General features: G+C 43.2%; 1 protein-coding gene across 2 annotated transcripts in view; it reads right to left on the reverse strand.

Moving 5' to 3' along the window:
- Nucleotides 1-25,056, reverse strand: part of DGCR2 (DiGeorge syndrome critical region gene 2) — a 74,069-nt gene that overhangs the window by 25,728 nt on the left and 23,285 nt on the right. Inside the window, exon 2 of one of the 2 annotated variants that reach the window (XM_081036577.1) lies at nt 21,314-21,436. The exons of the other annotated variant lie outside the window; for it this stretch is intronic. Within the exon in view, the coding sequence (XP_080892703.1) occupies nt 21,314-21,436 (123 nt within the window). The remainder of the gene's footprint in view (nt 1-21,313; nt 21,437-25,056) is intronic. 2 annotated transcript variants of the gene reach the window in all.

Below are 25,056 nucleotides of genomic sequence, written 5' to 3' on the forward strand. Positions count from 1 at the left end.
TTGCTGGTACAGCACAGGGTCAGTGATTCCTGCTGAAAATCCCTCAGCAGGCTGTAGCTCCATGGGCGTTTTTTCCAGAGCCCTGGTTTCTCTCCCGCCCCAGACTGCCTGGGAGCTTCCCGTCAGCATGAAGGGGCACTCGCTATGTGCAACCCACTCTGCACTGCTTGGCACTGGGCCCAAGTCGCCATCTGTCCCCCTTCCTGCTGGGCCCTCTCACAGCCTCAGGGCCTCGGTGCATTCCTGCCTGGCTCCCTGGTCCCTGGCACAGGCCCTCATGTGCAGCAGGCCTCGATGCATGGCTGGAGGCGTGAGCAGGAGTGAAGCTGAGGAGGAATGCTAGTTTTATGTATCATGGTCTAATAGTAACTTGCAGGTCGGTCCTTGCACAGTCTCTTTTTTGGGTTCAAACCTGTCAGAGAAGAACCACTCTCCTCCCTCTCAGAGAAGAGAGGGGATTTACCCAAAGGCACAGAGCAGGAGAGAGCCAGAGGCAATGTCCCACCTGGGGGGCACTTTGGTGTATAGTAAAGGACACCTGCGCAAGGTCAGGACAGTGACAAACTTGATAGGTACAGCTAAACAGACAGAACCACAGATCCCAGCACCTGAGGCAAAGGACACCGGAAGTAGGCATGGTTTGCATGGCAAGGGGGTGTGGCATGGCATGAGGGGGTGGGGGGACATGATGGATCAAGGGTTAGGGGTTGTCGGGTGGGGCTGGCTCCCACAAACCCACCTTCCCTGACTCTGTGACTGGCAATTAGCCCCACTGTCTAAAGCTTCTCCAGCTGTCTGGTTCTGCTAGTAGCACACATTCTGATATTGTTTTCTTTTCATAAATAATCTATTTTTTTCTCATAAAATAATAAACATGCAATGTGAAATATTTGAGAAATACGAAACTTTGAAAAGATAAAACATAATAACCATTATTACGTTAGGGTCCACCCTTCTAGTCTTTTTTCCTACATAAGTCCTTAAAAATACTGGGATCACATCAAAGCTTAAGAAGATCACTTTTAATGGCTGCATGCTATTCTGTGAATGGATTTCTTTAATTACCACAATCTCCTATGGTTCAAAGTTCAGGTTGCTTGCATTCTTCCATTACTCTACGAAGGGTTGGACTCTGTGATACAGAAATCTGTGTGTGTGTTTCATTATTTTCTTCTGAGACACTGGGCAGTCACAAGCCCTAGCAGCTTTGATTCCTTCCCCCAATAAGTGTTCAGGAGAGTATTGCCAGCAACTTCTCAGGCATGTGATGGGGATCAGGTGCCATTAGGCTGCAAATCATTCGAAAATATAAAATGTGCTGCCAGCGTCTGAGAAAAGCACAACACAGAGCAAAGACCTCAAAGGAGAAGCATGTCAAGGCCTCTGGGGCGACCTCACCACAAGCACAACCACCTCATCTGCTGCTACCCTGGTGGGAGGTGGCCTGAGGCGACAGTTACTCTCTTCCAACACCTAGCCCTAGGTGCCGGCGACACCCACTCTGTAGGACTGGGGTGCCCCATGTACACGTCCTGAACACTACTGCTCCCGGAAAGAGACTGATGGCTCGGGCACAGGGACAGCACTACAAAGCGCCCCCCCCTTCTCCAGGGAGGCAGAGGATCGGGAAGGTCCCCACTAGCTTCTGAGGGAGGGTGGACTTAGGATCGGGGGACAAGGGAGAACAGAAGGGCTTCCTGGCAGAGGGCACAGATCGGGCACAGGCAGGCATGTCTGGGACAGGCTTGAGGACAAGCCTGGATGTAGTGGAAGCTACACCTAAATGTCGTGTCTCCCTTCTGTCTGCTCAAACGAGCAAGACCTGCCTGCAATTCCCCTTTGCTTCTTGGCCGCTTCCCTAGACCAGGCACAGCACCTGGTATAAGATAGACCACAATGCTCACAGAAAGACAGATGGATCTAAGACAGAGGGGAAAAGAGAAAGAAAAGGTAACATAGCATTCTTTTGGGTCACACAGGCACTGAACCCCAGGTAGCCTGGACGCTGACTTTGTTGGAGTGAAGCCATCTGCAGCCTGGGTGGGTTGAGTGTGGGAAGTGGGGCAACAGGTCACACAGTTAAGGGAAAAAAGCCTAGTGGTGATGGAGGAAGCTACTTTGCGATGAGCAGGCTTCTCTGTGGTTCAGGAGGCAATTTTGAACCCTTTTCTTTTCTATCATTTCTCTTCCTATCCAAACGTCCACATCTACTTCCTCAGCACTCATTTATTCAGGGCCTATTACATGCCAACCCAGAAACCCACTAGCACAGACACAGGCCTTGCCAGCAAGAAGGGGAAGGGTTTGGCTGAGGGGGTGGTGCTGATGACATACGAAGGATTTCCGAAAGTGCTAGAAGAGCAGGAGATGGGGGCAGCTGGTGAGGAGGCAGAGCACAGGATTAGCACCCTCTGGCAATAAAGAATTTCCTTCTGAGACCCAGACACTGTTCCCCCTAAGGGTCAGCTGGAGGCTGTGCAGCTCGCACCACTGAGCCAATTCATGCGCAGCTGTGCAGACACCACAGAGCAACTTTTCCTTTCCCTCTGTGCCCTCTCCACCTGTGTGCCAGGCAGTCACAGGCATGGGGAAGACAGCAGAGGGCAGTAAACAAAACAGCAGATGATCCTGTTCTCCCTCAATGAGAAGGCATACTCTCCTCGCCCTCCTCTCTTCCTTCCAGCAACAGGCCGTGACTGGGAGGGGGCCAGTCCAAGTGCATACCCACCCCCAAGCCTGACCCTGAAGTCTTAGAAAGAGTGTTCCCTGCACCACAGGCTGCAGTTTGTGCTCTTCTCTCTTCTGATGTCCTCACCAGGACTTCAGCGAAGTTCTGGCCCCAAAGACTGAATGGGAGCCCACAGAAGATGTGAGGCAAGGAGAAAACAACATGGTTGACTTGTTATTGAAAAAAAAACCCACCAAAAAATGAGGAAAAGGGAAATGTTTTACAGACAGGAAAGCAGGCTCGGAAATGTTATGAGACTTGCTTCAGAGCAAAAGTATAAATAGGGGAAGTGGGTTCTCCTGTTCCTCCAAGTCACAGGCCCTGAGCCACCTCCACCTCACAGCCCGGCCACCTGAAGCCTGTCTCTCCCTGACCCCTTGGGCAGCCACCTCCTCTCCTGGCCTCCAGCTCCACTGGGGGTACCAAGCATGCTGGCCTTTCTGCTTCTCAGCAAAGGCCTCAAGGGAGAGTTGGGGGTGCTGCTGAAAAGCTTCGAGTCCAATAGGGAAACTGAGTCAGGGCAGGCAGTGGCATGCTTGCTTCTCAACAGCATCTGGCCAGAAATTAGAATTATTTGCAAATAAAACAAAAAATGTGAGTGATTTGAATTTGTGTTCCTGAAAAATTAAAATCTGTCCAAATACAGCCTTAGGGTCCAGATGGGCTTGTAACTGCTCCGAATGAAGAGGAGGGTGAGACGGACTGCAGCCTCTTGAGCACTCCGAGCTGTCAGGACACACATCACTTTTGACTATATACCAAAACAGGTTTCGACATGGTCAAAAATCAGGTATAAGTCAAATCATACTTGCTTACCAAAACAGGATTTCTAACCTCAGAGAGCCTAAAAGTATAAACTGCCTAATGGTTTTTCCATTATGTCATATATGTTCCTTATAGTGACTCTTTTCCCTTCTGGTTAGGGCCAGGCTGTCCTCGCTAGTAAGAATCTCACTGAGGCCCAGTGACCAGAGATCTGACTCCATCCTACCAAGGTTTTGAGACCTAGGCTTCTGCAATACCAATTTGAGCACATTTGTTTTCCCATGTTATGCCCATGCGGATAACATACAATGAAACACAGAATAACCTGCAAAAAGACAGACCTGGAAGCTCCAAGTTCAAAACCTGACTCCTGCCTGTTGTTCTTGGGTCCACAAGTGTCTCAGGCACAAGTTCACAGAGGGAACAGCTTACTCTCTACTAGTGCCTAAAACAGGAGTTGAAGCTACCAGATAGTCCTATGACATGCAAGCCGTGGCCTTTCTTGGGGCCTCACCTACCCGTAAAGATACACCAGAAGTGGACAGGCCTGAGGAACTCCTCACTCCCGGTCTTAATTCTTACATATGTACATCACAAGGTGAAACAGAAAACCCTGCCTCCCCTCTTCCCAGCCCGTTCCTAACCCATTTCCCAGACGTCTGTTTTACTGATTTCTCCTGATATTTGCATCCATATTTCTAAAAAGGTTTACATGGCTGTTTCTAGTTTTATCCATTTTAAATGTTACCCACTGACTTATGACATACACTCTTACCCTCCCAACAGAGTAGAATCAATTTCACAATTAAAGTCAGTAGAATGATGTAAGTATTCTTCACTTGTGAGCCAATTAGCATACTAAGGTTATTTCAATTCTTATACAACTTCCTTTTCTTCCTGGAGTTAATATTTGCATTGCTTTTAAATTTTACTCGGTTTTCTGTATATCTACCACTAATTTTTCTAGCTGCTACAGCAGACAACAAAGGCTAGCAATACAATTTTTTGAAAAATATGCTTTCAAAATAGAGGTGCCAAAAAAAGCAATACAAAATTTAAAAACTAAAAAACACTGCATCTGAGTGCCCCAGCTTCACTTTGTTTCCTGGAAAACTGTTCCTATGCCCCCACCTTCAGCACCAGTGTGAATGGGCTGCCCTCTGGCCTGGAGCACGGCTGGGATCCTGGGGTCCATTTTTTGTCCTCCTACACTGGGACCCTGTTTCCTGGACCCCACGCCATCTTCTTTCTTGCTTTACCCTCTCCTTTTACAAGATCACATCTCCCTAAGAAAGGGTAGGGCAACTTTTATGAGTTGGTCCATATATGAAAATTTTTTTATCCTCAGGCACAAGTGGTTTCTCTAGGCATAAAAATCCCAGATTAATAATATTTTTGAAGCTTCCGGTTATCAGATTGAACAATCATATTTATTAACCTCTAAGTCTCTCATGAAATTCACTGCAACAACAGTAATGGGCCTTTTAAAAAAAGGCACATAGTAACAATGGTAGACAGAACAGGGAAGAGAATGACAAAGTTCTAAAACTTGGAAAACAGAGGACAAAGCGACCATATTGTAATCTGCCTGGGGACAATGCCTGTTTATGCCCATTGTCTCAGCCTCCTACCCTGAAGTTTTTAGTACTTGTGAGTCTCACAAAGGTTTTATTTTAGAAGTAAATCACTCTAAATTTATTTGAGCCCAGAAAACTAAATCCTAGGCCAACAGCTGAGAAAGTGGGAGAGTAAGGAATCTGGCAATATTTAGCAAAACTACGTAAGCAATGATCCTTTGATCCAGCAATCCAATATTTAAGAACTTACACTGAAGATACATAAACAATTGAAGAGGGAAAAAGCATATGCACAAGGTTATTTAATAGCAAACCACTGAGAACAACCTAAAGGCCCATACACGGAAACTGGTTAAATAAAGTATGGTATGTCCCTAAGATAGGGTGCAATATAGCTGTTAAAAACAATGAAAAAGATCCTGTAAATTAATAGAGTGATTTCAGAATTTTTTTTTAAATTAAAAAAGAAAAAATATTTCAGTGCAGAGAGTATATACTGTAAGATACTTTTTAAGTAAGAAAGGGACAAAGCAAAAGAAGTAAAATATACATTTGCTTATTTTTGTAATAATAAATTTAAAAAGCAAAAAGAACCCCTCAAACTAATCTAATTATCTACAGGACGTGAGTGGGAACAGGGCAAAGGAATAGAAAAGGAAATAGAACTTCAAAGAATATGTTTTTATATATTATGATTGTTGGATCTTATTTATGTTTTACATACCCTAAAAATAAATCAGTTATACAACCTTGTAAACATACTAAAAACCATGAAATTAAACTATGAAATTATACAAGGAAATAGAACTTCAAAGAATATGTTTTTATATATTATGATTGTTGGATCTTATTTATGTTTTACATACCCTAAAAATAAATCAGTTATACAACCTTGTAAACATACTAAAAACCATGAAATTAAACTATGAAATTATACTTTAAAGAGATGAATTTTATGGTACATGAATTTGTATCTCGATTTTTAAAAGTTAAAATAAATTAACAAGATGAAGAGGCAGTCCTGAAACTGGGTGCAAACAGAATCAAATGTTAACGTAATCACAAAAAACAAGAAAGAATGAATCTTAGGGCGCTCCATGTCACCCATTGCTTCTGGTACATGGCAATTTCTGTCAAATAAAAACATTACGGTGTGTCCTCATCTGCCTTATTCACCGGATCTGGCACCGTGAGACTTCTGGCTCTTCCCCAAAGTCAAAATGATTCAGGACATTGAGGCAGCCATGACAGCGCAACTAAAGACACTCACAAAAGAGAACTTCCAGAACTGCTTCAGAAAGTGGCGAGAATGATGGGATAAGTGTGTTTAAAATGAGGGGGAGTATTTTGAGAGGGATTAATGGCAATGTGTCTTTTATTGTAACACATTTTTTTAATTTAAACATTCACCGTACTGTTTGTTCACAAACCATTTTTTCAGATTGGCCAAATAAGTACATATATAGAGGATGTAGGGAACCAGAATTCTTACTATGGACAAAGGGAGATACAAATATGAGACGGGAGGAGGAGAAGAACAACTCTAGTGTAGATCAGAACTATCGATAAATATGCACTTATTATTTTTAAAAAAGGTTTTCTGGCTATGTCCTAGAAGTAATGATACCTAGAAGTAATGATACCCAAATAAGTATGCGCGCAGCTAACATTCCTATCTTGGTTTCTAAATACCGTTACTCATTGAAAGGAGCAGAGCTCCTTAGAAAAATGGCTGGTTCCAGGTTTGGAGCTGGAAAAATACAACACGAGCCTGGAACATCTCATAGTGCCATTACACAGAAAAGCTATTTATAAAATAGTATCATTTTTTAAGTGTAGTATGTATGGGAAAATTACAAAATCACCATCTTTAACCAGTACTCGTATTACTGATTCAGACAAGAATCATCAATAAAATACCTGGGTGTAAGGTGGTTGGAGAACACCTAGAACACCATGCCACAGATTTTTACTCATTACTTATTTACAGATTACTCTTCCTCACAAAAGGGGAAAAACATTTACAGTAGTGATAAATCTGGCAGACATAAGCTTAACCACGTGATCAAACTTAACATCACCAATAATGGGGCAAACAGACCTCGTGTGCCCCCTGCTATGACACTTCATAACCTATTAAGAACGAGTCTCACCTGAATATAATCATGAGAAAACAGCAAGTCAAAATTGAAGGACATTCTACAAATTGGCCTGGACTCTTTAAATATGTCAATGTCATATAAGATCAATAAATTTTTAAAAACCTGGGGACACTTCTTCATTAAAGAACAAAGCAAGATGGCAAGAAAATACAAGATGCAACTTTTGAATAAATTCTAGACTTAAAGAAAAACAACCTGTAAAAGACATTTTTGGAACAATTGAAAAAAATTTCAATATGGATTATATAAGGTAACAGTAGTGTAATAAGTTTTCTTGTATGTGAAAAGTGTATTGTGGTTATAGGACTGTTTTTGTTCTTAGAAGATAGATGCTGGACTATTTAGGGGTAAAATGTCATTGTATCAGTAACACACTTTTAAAGGGCTCAGGAAAAAAAATTACGTAAAGCAACTGTAGCAAAATGTTATAGACTGACGAATGCAGATAAAGGCTATATGAGTATTATTCTTGCACCTTTCCTGTAGATGTGAGATTTCTCATATTAAAAGCCAGGGGAGAAGGCAGCCGACACACCCAGATTCCATCCCATGCACATGGTATGTTCAGGCAACCCTGCCCACCTCACCCTAGCAATACATGGGTGGGTTGGTTACTGATGAGAAGGGAAAACAGGTGGTCCCTGGGGTGGGGGACAAGCTCATCAGCTGCAAGTCAGGGTTCTGTATTTAGGGAGGGGAGGGCAGACTCCCAGCCTCTTCTCCTCCACTAAGCTCCCAGAATCCCATCTCCAGGCAGACTGGAACACCCCCTATTGGAAGAAAAATCTGGTCAGTCCAAAAAAGAGGTCCAAAAGGGGAGGAGATCCCTGATGAAACAGGAAGGCCCATGAGCCCAGAGCTACAAGGCCGTCTGCCACATACAGCAGACAGATCACCAACCTCTGGGAACCTTCAAATGGAAGAGACTACAGAGGAAAACAATACAGAAGAAATGAGAATGGAGAGATGAGAAGTTAAGCAAAACATGCCATTAACCTCCTCAAAGGGAGACTACGTTGTACCCATAAAAAAAGACAACATGACCCTGCTCCCCCCAAGAAAAAGCTTTCTTGGAAATAAATGCAAAATGACGGCAAAAATGAAAGTTCCTTAAAAGATGTGCTGCAAGTAGAAACTTCCTAGAAGTAAAATAAAAAGACAGTGAGATAGAAAACTGGAGAGACTGAAAAAAACCGAAGGTCAGTCCCAGAGCTCCAGTTTCCAATAACAGGAGTCCTAGCAACAGAGACTAGAAAAATGGAAGAGAAAAAATTCTAGTGGTTTCATTCCCTAAACTGAAAGGCATGAGTTTCTAAAATGAAAAGACCCACTAAATAGCCAGCACAATGTACCAAAAATACAATTTCCAGGAAGAAAGAAATAGGTTATGTACGTTCTAAGAACCAGGAATTATTATGCCATCAGCAACACTGAAAGCTTGTTTAAAAAAAAAAAAAAAAAAAAAAAGGAGTGAAATCTACAAAATTAGAGGGGGAAATGATTTCTAGCTTATAATTCCAAACCCGGCCAAATCTATCATGTATGAGGATAAAATAAAGGCACTTTCAGACATGCAAACAAGGAATCAAAAACTTCCACTCCTGTGTTCCTTTTCTGCAGAAGTTACTGAAGGAGGCAGTACACTGCTCAAACGCGGGGATAAACCAAACAGGAAAGAGAGAGAGAAAGAGAGAGAGAGGGAGAGAGAGAGAGAGAGAGAGAGAGAGAACTCTGATTCTCCCATGCTGCTGATGAAGGGAGACCCCAAGAGGGCAGCTGGGAAGGTGGGCAGCAGGCCACGTCAGCACCAAACCAGACTAGCGAAGTCAAGGGGTTCCAGGAGAGAGCATTCCAAAGTGAGTCTGGCAGAATACATGCTAGATCTACAACTAAGGGAAAATCAGGAAAGAGGTCCTGCTAATGACAGTAAACATACATCACTTTGGAAAACAATCTGGTAATTTCTTTAAAAGTTAAAACATAAATTTACAATATGACCCAGAAACTCCACCCCTTCATATTTGCCCAAGAGAAATGAAAGCATATGTCCCATCAAAAACTTGTACACTAATGTTCATAAACGCTTTAGTCACAAAGTGGAAGCAACTCAAATGCCCGTCAAACAATGGATGGATAAACAAAACGTGGTATTATTCATACAATGGAATATTTGGCGAGAAAAAGGAACAAGCTACTGATACACAGATGACCCTCAAAAACATTATGCTAAATGAAAGAAGCCAAACACAAAAGGTCACAAATTGTATGATTCATTTTACATGAAGTGTCCAGAAAAGCAAGTCTGTAAGAGACAGAAAATAGATTAGTGGGTCCCTGGGAATACTGGGGGAAACAAGGAGTAACTGCAAATTGACACAGAGATCTTTTGAGAGTGATGGAAATGTTCTAAAATTGACTGTGCTTGCAGAATTCTGTAGATTTACAAAAATCATTGACTTGTACACTTTTAAAACTAGTGAATCTTAGAGTACATAAATTATATCAATAACGCTGTTAAAAAATAAAAAAATCTGAAAGGACAAAGATTTTTTTTTAAAAAAAAGTACATTTATAAGTTTAAATAAAAGTAAAACAAAACAACATGGATGAACCTTGAAAACATTATGCTAAGTGAAAGAAGCCAAGTACAAAACCACACATTGTATGATTCCATTTCTGTGAAATGTGCAGAAGAAGCAAATCCATAGAGACAGAAAGCAGATTAGTGGTTGCCGAGGGCTAAGGCTTAAGAAGAAATGGAAAGTGGCTGCTAGTGGGTACCGAGTTTCATTTTGAGGTGACAAAAATGTTCTAAAATTGACTGTGCTGATTACGTAACTCTGCGAATATTCTAAAAACCATTGAAAACCATTTTAAATCGGCAAATTATAGGTGTACGAATTACAGCTCAATAAAGTTATCAAAACAGAAAGACGGCAATGACGACAATGTTCAACTTTCGGGTAAGAATAAAATGTGCCGGCGAAAAGGAAACCGCATCGTCCTCCACAGCCACGCTAAGAGTAGCACCTGCAGTGATAGAGAACTCGGGGAGTGACATGAAGAGGGCAAGGGTCAGCCACTTTGTTTAGGGCAAGTCAAGAGAGAATGCCTAAAGCCATGGAGTTTAGAGACACACAGATAAATACCACCTAAAATAGCTAGTCATCTCAAATATTTGCTTCTGAGAATTGGAAACTGGACGGGCCCCACTGGGGTTGCTACTTTTTCAATAAAGTCTTATAGAACTGTTTGAATATTCAAATTGGGTGTGTAAATCACTTGAGTAAACTAAAACTAAACTTTTGATTTAGACAATTAAAACCAGTTGCTCTTCAGATCCAGGCGGCACTAACACTTGTGTGTAGATAATGTGACATTAAATAATGTCCCTCTGACTGATCCTCTCGTAGTGACCTGCGTCCTTCCTCTTTGAGGCTGTGGTGCTCTGTATTCCTGCATGCTGCAATTATACAAGGAGGTATCTGGTTTAGGTCTTTTAAAAATGACTCTGCCCATCTAATCCAAAGCTACATGATTTCCTTGCTAATTCCCTCCCCTCCTTTCTTTTTTTCTATTTTCTTTACTAGAACTCTCATTAATCAGATACTGGATTTTCTGGATTCATATTTTAATTTCTACGTTCAATTGTTCCTTTTTATTGCATTCAGTTCATATTTAGAAAAGAGACTCGGTGTGTGTGTGTGTGTGTGTGTGTGTGTGTATATCATTGTGGTAAAATATATATAACATAAAATTTTAGCCATTTATAAGTACACAGTTCAAAGACCCTGCTTTCAATTCTTTTGTGTATATACCCAGAAGTGGAACTGCTGGATCAAATGGTAATTCTATTTTTAATTTTTTTGAGGAATCACCATACTGTTTTCCTGGCTGAATCATTTTACATTTCCACCAACTGTGCACAAGGGTTCCATTCTTTCCAGATCTTCACCAACAACTTATTTTGTTTTGTTTTTATAGCAGCCATTCTAATGAGTGTGAGGTGCTGTATCTCACTGTGGTTTTGATGATGTTGAGCCTCTTTACATGCACTTATTGGCCATTTGTACATCTTCTCTAGAGAAATTCATGTCCATTGCCCATTTATTAATAGGATTATTTGTGGGTGTTTTGTTTTTGTCGAGTTGTAGAAATTCTTTATATATTCTTAATATTAACCCCTGATCAGATACAATTTGCAAATATTTTCTCCTACTCCATAGGCTGCCTTTTCACTGGGTTGTTTTAGATTTTGATGTAGCCCAATTTAGTTTTTCTTTTGTTGTCTGTGTTTTGGGTGTCATGTGTAAAAGATCATTGCCAAATCCAATGTTAAGAAGCTTTTCTTCTATGTTTCTTCTAAGAGTTTTATAGTTTTAGCTCTTACATTTAGGTCTTTGACCCTGAGACACTGTGATTTATAAGATATTTGGTTTTCACCCAGAGTTCCTGGCTCACAGTTCCCCCAATCCTTGGAATTTCCTGTGTTGAGGATGAAGGTATCTTTTTTTTTATGTTAATGAGGTGACTTGAGGGCTGGTTGTCAGAAGAACCAACCATGAGATTAGAGGTTTGGAACTTTCAGTCCCACACTCCCTTCCCCCTCCCTGCCCTGCCCCCCCCCCACCACCACACACAAACTGAGAGTGAGTTCAACTGCCAATGGCCAAAGACAGTCAATCATGACCATGCAATGAAGCCTCCATAAAAACCCAGGACAGTTCATCTGTTCTCTCTCCCTGAGGAACTTAATGCTTCCATGAGCCATCATGTGGGCCCCAGCGCCTCTGGGAATCTCGCCCTAAGTATCTCTTCATGTGGCTATAGATTCATACCCTTTAACATCCGTTGTAATAAATCGGTAATCTAGTGAGTAAATGGATTTTCCTGATTTCTGTGAGCCATTCTAGCAAATTAACTAAGGAGGGTGTCAGTGAAACCGCCAATCCATAGCTAGTTGGGCAGGAGCACAGGTAAGAGTCTGAGCCTGAGGCTCATGTCATGAAAGAATGTTTAACTTTGCCAAATGCTTTTTCTGCATCTAAGTGGTCATGTTATTTTCACCCCCACATTCTGTAGTGTGGTGTATTACATTGTTTGATTTTAGTTTGTTGAACCATCCTTGCATTCCAAAAGTAAATCCATCTGGTCATGGTGCGCTGTTAAATTCTGTTAATGTGCTGTTAAATTCTTTTAGCTAGTACTCCGTTCAGGATTTTTGCATCAGTGTTCATGCGATATTAGCCTGTAATTTTCTTTTTTTCTTTTTGTTTATTTAAGTGTGTTTTTCCAGGACCCATCAGCTCCAAGTAGTTGTTTCAATCTAGTTGTAGAGGGCACAGCTCACCGTGGCCCATGTGGGGATCGAACCAGCAACCTTGTTGCTAAGAGCATCGCACTCTAACCAACTAAGCTATCCAGCTGCCCCTAGCCTGTAATTTTCTTTTGGCAGGTTCTATGGTTCTAGGAATTTGTCCATTTCGTCTAGGTTACCCAATTTGTTGGCATACAATTCTTCAGAGTACTTACTCTCTTATAACCCTGTTTATTTCTATAAAACTGTTAGTAATGTCCCAACTTTCATTTCTTATTTTAGTTATTGGGATGTTCTCTCTTTAATCAATATAGCTAAAGGTTTGTCAATTTTGTTATCTCTGATTTTATTAGTTTTCTCCATTGTTTTTCTATTCTCTATCTTCTGCTACCGTTTAGTTTGTTCCCTTTCTGGTTCCTTAAGGTGCAAAGATAGGTTGTTGATTTGAGAGCTTGCTTCCTTTTTTAAATGTGTTTATAGCTATACATTTTTCTCTTAGCACTGCATACCATCAGTTTTGGGCTGTTGTATTTTAATTTTCATTTGTCTCAAGACATTTTCTCATTTCCTGTGACTTCTTAAAGCTGATTGAGTTGTTGAATTTCCATGTATTTGAATTTTCCAGTTTCCTTCTACTGATTGCTAGTTTCATTCCACTGTGATTAGAAAACATACTTTGCGTAATTTCAGTCTTTTTGAGACTTGATTTGTGGCCTAACATTACGGTCTACCCTGGAGAATGTTCCATGTGCACTTGAGAAAAAAAAATGTGTATTCTTCTGCTGCTGTTGGATGGTCCGATGAAGACCCAATGTTCTGTTCACCTTTCTTTGTTCATTTTGTTCCAAAACTCTAATTTCAAATGTCCTTTTTTCAAGTTCACTTAGTCTTTCTTCCACCTGTTAGAGCCTACTGTTAAACCCCTCTAGTGAAATTTTTAATTTAGTTATAGCATTTCTGTTCGGTTCACTTTTATAATTTCTTTCTCTTTGCTGGTATTCTCCTTTTGTTCACATACTGTGCTCCTGGTTTACTTCAGTTCTTTGTTTTCCTAAATGTAGCTCTTGGAGCACATATAAGATGGCAGTTTTAAAGTCTTTGTCTAGTATGTCAGTGATAGTTTCAGTCACTTAATTGTATTCCTTTAAGTGGGTCATGTTTTCCTGTTTCTTTGTATGACTTGAGATTTTGCTGCTGTTGTTGAAAATTAGGCATCTGAAGAAACAGCCACCTCTCCCCGTCTCTGCATGGGGAAGACTAGCTTTGCACTGGGGAAGACCTTCACTAATGAGCAGGGCTTGTTCTGAGCCTTGGGACCAGCCTGAGGTGAAAGCTGAACATCTTCTCAAGTCTTTTCTGCCTGTACTTGCATCTTACCTGGGCCTGTGTATACATGGTTGCTTTTAAATGCCTTCATTTCCCAGAGAGTGCCACCCAGATTCTCAAGGCCTTAGGTATTCTACTGTATTCGTCCGCCCATAGTCCCTCCCCCCAGGCATCCGAAGCTCTGGAATGCCCCTTTCCCCCCAGCTTTCCAACACTGTTCACCATGTTCCACGGTTTTTCACCGCCTGAGATCTGAGCTCTGCTGGTTTTCCAGATCTAAGCTCTGAGGACCGGGATATCAGTCCTTCAGGCAGCCCCCAGACAGACTAGAATGTTGCAAATAAGGGCTGTCTCAGTCTAGTTGCTTTTGTAATGTATCTGTGAGAAAATAGGGTGTGGAATTTCCCAGACTGCCATTTTGCTGATCTCAGAATGTAGTTTTAAAGTTATTCCCTGAGTTAATAACAAAAACTGCTAAATATACTGAGGCATTACTGTACGCCACACTCTGTTCTAAGCACTGTCGTGTATCGTACTATTTACGCCTCACAACAACCCTAAGAAGTGGGCATTATTATTTTCCTCCTCTTACACATGAGGACAATGAAGTTCAGAAAGTATCTTGGCCACAGGATTCCAGCCAGTAAGTGGTGGAGACCAGCCCCAGCAGCTTGGTTCCACGCCCCCCCATTTAACCACCATTTTACATGCAGCAGAGCTGACCTCCTCAAGCCAGTGTTCTGTCCCTTCTGGTCCAGGATACTTTGTCCAGAGTCCGGTGAGCACCTGTGGATGTTCTTTCCGAGTCTGCACAGCACTGGCTGCCTTTCATGTTTAAGAAGAGGGTGGTTCAGCTTACCAGAGGCTCTGTGAGCACTAGAAGCCAGGTTTGTGAGGTTAAGGTGACCCTCAAGGTGGGGGACCAGAGTAAGAAAGCTCGTCTTTTAGCTGGGAACCCTCCACTGTGTTGACATTTCTTCTACCTCTTCCATGTAGCGCAGGTTAATCCAGGCAAGACTCCTCCAATCCCCTGCCTGGGAAAACAGACCTGGCTGCGGCAATTGGGGAGCAGGGCAGAAGATGCAGAGCTTCAGATGCCTGGGGGGAGGGACTATGGGCGGACGAATATAGTAGAATACCTAAGGCCTTGAGAATCTGGGTGGCACTCTCTGGGAAATGAAGGCATTTAAAAGCAACCATGTATACACAGGCCCAGGTAAGATGCAAGTACAGGCAGAAAAGACTTGAGAAGATGTTCAGCTTTCACCTCAGGCTGGTCCCAAGGCTCAGAACAAGCCCTGCTCATTAGTGAAGGTCTTCCCCAGTGCAAAGCTAGTCTTCCCCATGCAAAGACAGGGAGAGGTGACTGTTTCTTCAGATGCCTAATTTTCACTTTACCCTATAGTGAATTCTCTGAATTCCTGTTTTCAACCTCCATAGCTCTCCTCTGCTGGGCTTGGTGTCTCCTATTTTGCTGAATTTAAGTCCAAGTGCTGTCTAATGGAAATATAACGTAAATCACATTTCATCAGGAGATGAAATTAAATAATTTTATTTAACCGAATATATTCAAAATGCTATAATTTCAACATGTAATCAATGTAAGAAAGCATTAATGAGATGTTTCACTTTTTTTTAAACTAAGTCTTTCATATCAGATGTGTACTTTACATTTATACATCTTAATTTGAAATGGCCACTTTTCAAGTGCCCAATAGCCCTGTGACTCATGGCTACCATACTGGACAGTGTAGGTCTAGAAAATAAGCTTCATGTCTCTGAGAATCCCACCGTCCCCATTCTATTCCCTCGTCAGATGCCCACAAGCCTGGGTATTTAAGGCTTTCAGGGGAACTACTTGTCAAATGGGCTCATTTCCAGGCATTCTCACTCTCTAGCAGGCCCCTGATTGCAGTTTCCCTGCTATGCTAAACCAGTGTTCACTCTCCCATCTATTGGCTTTTCGTAATAAAAACAAAAAACAAGGGGCTGTATAATATCTGAAATATTCCAAAGAATACATGCAATGCATATGTAAGAAAGACTAATAATGAAATACCCTTGTGAGTTCCCATCCCCACCCTACTTAAGAACTCAAACATCAGCATAGGGTTGCACCTCCACATTTGCGTCTCCCAGTCTTACTCCTCTATCTCCTCACCAGGGAGGAACCAGGAGCCTGAATTTGGTACATCACTGGTTTGCCCTTTGTTCTTTTAGTTTATCATACATGTATGTATCTATAAATAATGGTCAGTGTTGCTTGTGTTTATTATGCTGTATGTACTTTATGGCAACTTGCCTGTCACCTTCACTCTGTTTTTAAGATTTACCCATATTGCTGCAGGAACCTAAGACTCACTCGCTGCTGTTGGTTCATAACACTCCATCCGTGAACACAGACATTTGGGTTGTTTCCAAGATGTGCATTAGTATGAGCAGTGCTGCGAGACTATCTCTAGAGTTTTCCCAAATGGAAATCCAGAATCATAGAATATGAGAACGTTCAGCTTTGCAAGTTAATGCCTGTTTTCCGAAGTGGGTGTATCAATTTACCCTCACCAGCAGCAGATAAGATTTCCAAACACCTGGTTTTGTAAGACACCTTAATTTTTGCCAATCTAAGTACCTGTAAAGTGATATCTCACTGTAGTCTTACAATACTACTGAGGTTGAATATCGTTTTATGTTTAACCATTCTTGTTAATTTTTCTGTGACATGCCTGTTGTCTTTTGTCCATTTGTAGTTCTTTATATGTACTGGATTATAATCCTTTAGGCTGTGAGTGTTGCAAATATCTTCCTACTCTGAGGCTTGTCTGTTCACATTCTATTTTTTTTTTTTTTTAAGATTTTATTGGGGAAGCGGTACAGGAGTTTATTGGGGAACTGTGTACTTCCAGGACTTTTTTTTCCCCCAAGTCAAGTTGTTGTCCTTTCAATCTTAGTTGTGGAGGGCGCAGCTCAGCTCCAGGTCCAGTTGCCGTTTTCTAGTTGCAGGGGGCACAGCCCATCATCCCTTGTGGGAGTCGAATCAGCAACCCTGTGGTTGAGAGGATGTGCTCCAACCAACTGAGCCATCCGGGAGGCAGCTCAGCTCAGCTCAAGGTGCCGCATTCAATCTTAGTTGCAGGGGCGGAGCCCACCATCCCTTGCGGGACTCGAGGAATTGAACTGGCAACCTTGTGATTGACAGCTCAGTGGCCCATGTGGGAATCGAACCAGCAGCCTTCGGCGTTAGGAGCATGGAGCTCCAAACGCCTGAGCCACCGGGCCGGTCCCCACATTCTTTATTGATACCTTTTGATAAAAGGAAGATCTTAATTTTAATTTGGTAAAACTCATTATTTTTATTTTTAGAGTTAACATTTTTTGTGACTTAAAAAAGAACTTCCTTATCAAGGTCATAGAGGTATTCTCCTATATTGTGGTCTAGAAGTTTTTAATTAACTTGAAACTGATTTTTCTGTGTGTTGTACATTAGGGATCCAATTTCATTCTTTTCCCACTGTCATGGCACTACATACTGACGAGTCTAACCTTTGCCCCATGATACGTAATTCCACCTCTGCCAAACATCAAGTTTCTCTGGTCTGCTTCTGGCAGCTCTTCTGTCCCCCTGGTAAACTCACACTTCCCGGAGCTAATTGTAAAGTAAGCCTTGCCACCAGTAAGGCAAGTGCTCACTCCTTACTCTTCTTCAAAGTGCCCTAACAATATTAGGACTTTATTCTTCCAAACATTTTAGAATTGACTTGTCACATCTCCAAAAAAAAAAAAAAGAAGAAAGAAAGAAATCTTTGGAGATGCACTGAATCGTCAGATCAATATAGGAACAGGCAGCTTTATTTACCACACTGAATCTTCCTAGCAAAGAACGTCCTGTTTTTATTTATTCAAGTCTTCTTTAATGTCTCGTAATAAAGTTGTAAATTTTTCTCTACTAAAAATTTTATACATCTTTTGTTAATTCCCATTTATATCAAAGATGGTTCAGTGAGGAAAACAGAAACCAAGCAAGGTATTTCAAACACAAAGGGGAATTAGTGGTTTCAAAACAACTGAGGGGGCGGCCGGATGGCTCAGTTGGTTAGAGCGCAAGCTCTCAACAAGGCTGCTGGTTCAATTCCCACATGGGATGGTGGGCTGTGCCCGCTGCAACAAAAGATTGAGAATAGCAACTGGACTTGGAGCTGAGCTGCGCCCTGTACAACTAGATTGTAGGACAATGACTTGGAGCTGATGGGCCATGGAAAACACACTGTCCCCCAATTAAATTTATTAAAAACAAAACAAAATAAAAAGGACTGAAAAGGCTAGAGTGTGCGCAAATGTAAAGTGGGCCACCTCTAACTGTCAATTTCATCTCTGCAATTGCAATTCAGAGAACCAGCAAGCTGCACTTGCCATCCACAGGTGAGAAAACTGCAGAAAACCCGCTGCCGGACTACAGTTGCCCTGCAGCCCTGAGACGGCCGGGGGGATGTGGAAGCTGCTGTAAACACTCACCTCCGTCTAAACCCACAAACTCACACCAGTGCCAGAGGAAGAAGGATTCTTCTTCATCCCATCCACCTTCCAAATTTCATGGGAAGGAGCTCACAAGCTAAATGATATCCGAAGCCTGCCGGTAAGGGGATCTGAGTGTTACAGCTCCATCTAGCCTTCCAGCCCTGAAAGACAGGGAATGTACTGAAATGCCCGGACTAATCTAGCACACCACTCATTTTCTATCTTCCAAAACCATGCTGCAATTATTGATCTATTGTTGCATCTTTCCCATTTTCTTTGTCCCGGTGGTTTTGTATCTTTTATTGTAATTTTAGCAGGGCAATGAATAATCTCGTGTGGTCACTCCAGAAGTCCAGAAGCCCACGTTCAAAAGCAACCTGATCAAGCATAGCTAGGGCTTCCCACAGGTTTACTTAAACTCTCCCCACAGACAGGAAGGCCACAGCAAAGGTGGTTATTGGCTAACTTCCTGTCTGCACTCCCTCCCAACACACAGAGTTTTCTTCCTTTTTTTTTGGTAGGGGGAAATGTTAATGAGGACTTGACCTATAATCACGATGTTTTTAAAAATTAATTTCTTTTAAAATAAACTAGAAAGCTACTTAACAAAATTTCAGCAGTTATTCAGGGAAGTGAGAAACAAGTATTATTATTCTTTGTATATTTTGATAACTTTCTCAGAATCCCAACTCTACCAACAATCAAAAAGCAACCTGCTTTTCCCGCCTGGATCACTCATGGTAGGGCACTAGACCACAGGACGGCACGCTACCAGGAGCGAAGGCAGAGCAGGAGCGAGCCAGGAGGTCCCACAGGGCCTCAGCCTTCTCACCCACACCCTGGTAGGCCTCGGCAAGTTGGCATACACTGTCATGGGCATCACACCCTCAATGGCTGGGCCTGGAGCATGCCATCCACTCAGAACTCCGGTCTCCTGTGGGATACACTTTATTTTTCTGTTTGGGGAGAAAATACAGAAACCTACGTAACTTCAAGTCAACACTTGCGCTGCGCGGACCTATAACCCTCCGTGCTGACCACATGACCCCAAAGAGAAATCAGATCTAGTCCTTGCCTTCAGCAAGTCACAGTGCATGGACAGATGACCAAGGTGAACCCTAAGAGTGCCATCCACATTTCTCAGTATCTATAACAGGGCCGTTATTCCACACAACCTTAAACGCTAAACCAAAAGGTGCTTTGAGTGCAGCAGATAAGTTGTGCTTCCATTTTAAAGAACCATTTGGTTCTTTGACCAGAAATTCTCTTGGAGGCTGGATCTGACGTCTCCCGTAGTCAGAGCACAGGAAGCTCCAGGCACGACCATCGTCCTCCCCAGGCTGACCCAGCACGGAGCACCTGTATCGCAAGCACTGCGAAGTGCCCTCTTTCTGGGCTGCGACCCAAGGGTGACCAGGTGGGCTCCCAGATACAGGGCTGTCCCAGAGGCTCCTAACCTGGCCGCCACCATGCACACTCTCACTGGGAAAGGCAGGTGTTTCAACCACAGACATGTATAACCTAATGAAGAACAGGCGCAAGAATGATTAGGAGGGGGCCCTCTACAGGGGTCACCTTTACAGGCAAGTACAGTCCTACCAGACCACCTCTACTTCTTATTTTGGAACCCCCTTCCCCAAAGAACTGTCCCAAGCTCAAATGTCACCTTCTACTTGATGTCCTAGCTGACCCCCCTGGCTGGAGTTCATCCTTTTTTCTTTAGCACCTGGTCTATGGAAATTACAACACTCCTTTCATTTACTGAATGTTGAAAAAGAACCCCATCCTAGGCCACGCCCCACTGGGGAAGAGGCCAGGTCTTCTGCCCTTCCAGGGACCTCAGTCTGGATGAAGAGATCAAGCATGGGACAGGTGATAGTGAGAATTACCTGCGGTTCTATGTGCTGCCAGAGAGGTACTGGCAGAAGCCCACCTACAGCCAGGGGGCCCAGAGATGGCCTCTTGCTGTGGCATCATTTAGCCAAGTGTTGAAGGATGGACAGGATCTATCCACACGGAAACAGAACGGGGGGATTCCAGAAAAAAGAAAGGCATAAACGAAGCGTATGGCTAGGACATTCTTAATGGGATGGGCACAGGAAACAGGCCAGCTGAGTCACTGAAGGGGAATAGCAATAAATCAGGCTGGCAAAAAACAAACAAGCCTGATTGCAAAGAAATCTGAATGCCAGGCCAAAGAGTTTAGGTCTGAGATTCTCACGCTGGAGTAAGACACACCTCCCTCTTAGGGGCTTATCAGAACCCAGGTCTTAACACATTACTGTGTGTATGTGTGTGTGTCTCTCACACACACACACGCACGAGCACACGAGATTCTGCACCAGTTGAGATTTAGGGATGTAGTGAGCACCGCCATTACTCATGGGGCGCGTCATATTCGAGGGTGTAGAGCAGACACCGGCGGAGAACTGACAATTTCAACTTTCTGTGTCATTTGCATACATCTTTAGGGGCACACACATCACCAGGAGAAAACCCCCAAGCAAAAGATTACTGGTGACTGAGTGAGCAGGAGCAGCAGGAGGAGCCAAGGCCAGTCTAAGTGACCCCTGGCGGGTTTCCAGCAGGTTGCAAAGGCTCCTGGCTCCAGAGCCAGGGGAGGGGGAAGCAAGAGGCTGCCACACCTCAGGGTGCTGCTCTCGAGGCCCGCAGCACCTCCCAGATGTGAGGTTCTCGGCACCTCTCTTGCCTCCCCACAGCCCTGACCCTGCCATCTTATAAGTCCTGAAAACTACCTGTGTTCGGCATCTGTTTTTTAAAAAAGACAAAAAGAGAAAGAGAGAGGGCAGGGGGTCAGCTCAAAATAACGTTCCAACACCTGGATTAGCAAGGGGCTACCAGTTTACACCATTTCCCCCCAACGGGAAGCACGGGCCATGTGCGTCCGCCTGCCCGACACACTCACCTGGACAGTCGGCTTCGTCGCTCTCATCCTCACAAGTCACCCAGCCGTCACACTGCCAGGGGAGGGGGATGCACTGGATAGTGCCGCTGCGACAGGCAAACTGCCCAGGGTTGCACCGCAGCTCTGTGGAACCAAAGGGCAAGAGGCCATTGAGGAAGTGGCAGGAGCAGCGGAGACCTGGAATGGCCAGGCCCGCCACCACCCGTCCCCTCGAGCACGGGCCAAACACCAGGCAGCCTGCCCACAGCCCGCCTCCGTGGGGGCCTGCACGCGTGTCCCGAGGAGGAGACAAGAGCTGCGCCCACAACACCACAAGTCCCCAGAACACGGCATCCCCCAACACACTGATCTTTATGCGCCGCCGCCAACACACGTGGCCGTATTTCTGCTCTGCGTTGGGATGTGCTGAACTACAGAGCAGACAGAAACAAGAGGACACACCACCCACCTCCTGAGGATACACGAGGATACACGAGGTCAGACAATTAAGTTCGCGAACTCATCCTAGAAAAAGTGCTACCTACCTCACTGCTGAATGTCACGACAGTCACCTTCTAAGTCCTCCCCTTGGGAAGCTATGCACTGACGCCAGCGCCTAGTCCACCCTTCCAAGCAATTTTGGAACTCTTTCTGGAATGGCCATCAGAGCTGTCGTCATGTTACCCTTGATGTCCTGAATATCACCAAAATGTCCTTTCAATATTTCCTTTATCTTTGGGTAAAGAAAGAAGTCATTGGGGGGCCAGATCAGGTGAGTAGGGAGGGTGTTCCAATACAGTTATTTGTTTACTGGCTAAAAACTCCCTCACAGACAGTGCCGTGTGAGCTGGTGCATTGTCTTGATGCAAGAGCCATGAATTGTTGGTGAAAAATTCAGGTCGTCTAACTTTTTCATCTAACTTTTTCCTTTTCAGCACTTCCAAATAGTAAACTTAGTAAACTGTTTGTCAGGTTGGTACAAATGCATAATGAATAATCCCTCTGATATCAAAAAAGGTTAGCAACATTGTTGCAACATGTTCGCAAACGTAATTGTCAGACCTCCTACACACCACCACAGAAGCCTGGAACAGCATCCTAAAACAACAAGAAGGAAGGAGAAAAAACTGACTCCACCCTCAGGGCTCTGGGATGCTTCTTAAAGAAGGTGGGATGTGAACAGGGTTCCCAAGGCAGGTCGATGGTTTCAGAAGGTACATGTAATGTAATAGGAAAGGAAGAGCAGTCTAGAAAAAGCAGGGCTTAAGGAAATACCACAGGGCAGGACAGCATGCCAAATAGACTGCGTATGAGCTGACAGATGGCGAATCAGTGGAGATAAGATAGGAAATATAAGAAGGTTCAGATTGCCGAGGCTATGAGGATAAGATAATTCTGACCTTTATTTGGTGTGTTCTAAGGAGCCAGTAAACAATGTGGTAAGATCTGTGTTTTAAGCAGATATAACTGGCAACGGTTTCTGGAAGCAATTAAAATAGGGGAACCAGACAAAAAATATTAAATAACTCAGCAAAGTAAGGTCTTGAACTGCGGCAGGGGTCAGCAAATTACTGCCCACGGGCCAACTCCTACCCTTCCCAGTGGTTTTTAAAATAAAGCTTTACTGGAACACAGTCACAAACAAGCACTGTCTATGGCTGCTTTTGAGCCACAACAGGAAAGTTGAGTGGTTGCAAGAAACTATATAACCTGCAAAACCAAAAATATATACTCTCTGGTTCTTCAAGAAAAAGCCAGCAGATGCTGGAACTGGGGTGGCAGCTGATAAATGGACAAATCTTGGAACCATGGAAAAACACTGAGGTGGGAAGAAGGGAGTCCTGCACACCAAACTGATGACACAGGGAGGGTGGAGTTACAGGGATGAATTGAAGCACCCCACCTGAAACAACTAAGGACAAAATGTAAGAAAAACATAGCTCTCCTGACACTGGACATCAGACAATGAAGGACAGCGTTCCCAGAGAGTCAGGCAACGTGAGTGAGCCTTACTACCTGAAGAACATTTCCAGCCTGCAGAACAGGGAGAGGGACTCCAGGGATACCCGAAGATTCTTCGAGGTGAGTGGATGCAGCTAAAAACTGAGGGAAACCAAGGCAGGCAGCGCTTATAGGACAGCGCGCTAGAGAGCACAGGAGAAGAAAGAGCTGCACAGACAAGACTCTAGAGAGGTACAGAGGGACCCCTGGGGCAGTGAGCAGAGTGCTGATCAGTGCGTGGTGAGGAAACTACCCCAGGCCGGGGAAAGAACCACCCTAAAGGATAACAGGGAACAGTAACCGAAGTTCAGCAGCGCCACAAACAGTGCTTGTTCTGGAGCCAGCCTGGAAAAACTCATAATTCATGGGACACTGACTCAAGTACTCATAAGAGTCTAGTCTTGTTAGGAGGGAAAAATGAACTCCAGACTAAATGCTGCTCAGTTTGCCTAACAAAGGTTAAAAGCAAGGGCAGACAAAATCAAATTGTTTCCAAGTCGCATCCAAGAACAAAGCTCAAGAATATTTACGGGAATGCAAAAATATGCAGCAGCCAAAAAGGCAAAATTCACAAAGTCTGGCATTCAATAAAAAATTACCAGACATGCAACAAAATAGGAAATTATGACCAAAATAAGAAAAAATTCAGTTAATCAAAATTGACAGAGAAGAGGAAATGGTACAAATGAAAATATAGACAAGGACATTAAAAGTTATAAATGTATCACGAATGCTCAAGAAGCTAGAGGAAAAATTAAACATGTTAAGTAGAGATATGGAAGGTTTAAAGAAAACAAACTTACTTCCTAGAGATGAAAATACAGTAACAGATGTTACTGAGATGCCTGAGATGAAAAATACACTGCACAAGATTAACAGATTTAGTTTTGTAGAGAAAAAGTCAGTGACTTTAAGACAACAGAGAAACTCTAGACTAAAACACAGAAAGGAAAAAAAGGATGGAAAAATTTAACTGTGAGCTGTGGGACATGTACTTGGAGTGGGGAACAGATGAAACAGCTGCAGAAACAATGGCAGAAAAACTTCCCAATTTCATGGAAACTATAAGCCAACAGAGTTCAATGAACCCCAAACACAAAAAATATAAAGAACACTACTCCAAGGCACATCATAATCAAATTGCTTAGAACCAGCAATAAAATCTTAAAAGCAGCCAAAGGAAAACGACACTACGCACAGATAAACAAAGATAAAGATGACAGCAGATTTCTCTTTAGAAACAGTACAAGCTGTAAGACAGTGGAGAAACAAACATATGTTCTGAAAAGAAAAAAGAAATAGCTGTCAACCTAGAATTACTTAAAGCAAAAACGTACCGGAGTGCCAAAAAAAAGTATACACATTTTAAGAGATGCTATCTATGTATTACTTTTCGAAATTGAAACGAATACGGTAACGATGTGTAGTATAAGTTCCCTCAGAAGATGGCGTTAATCAACTGAGTGCTAGTGTCACCACACGATGGGCAGGACAGTCAAAGAAAATGTGGGAAGCACAGATGTTGTTGGCACTTCCACCGACATGTGTGAGCTTACCTCAATGAGAATTTGCCAGGACAATGGATAGGACAAAAAGGTGCAGTTGAGTTTCCCCCACGTTCTCCTGACTTAACACGCCTTGACTTCTACCTATGAGGAACCTTAAAGGAGGATGTGCTGAACCGTAGAAAACCGGCTACACTGGCGGTACTTCGGGAAGAAACTGAAACGGCATGCACAGCGATCTAAGTGGACACTTTGGTC

This window comes from Rhinolophus hipposideros, assembly GCF_964194185.1.
Source record: "Rhinolophus hipposideros genome assembly, chromosome: 24".
NCBI classification, from domain to species: Eukaryota; Metazoa; Chordata; class Mammalia; order Chiroptera; family Rhinolophidae; genus Rhinolophus; species Rhinolophus hipposideros.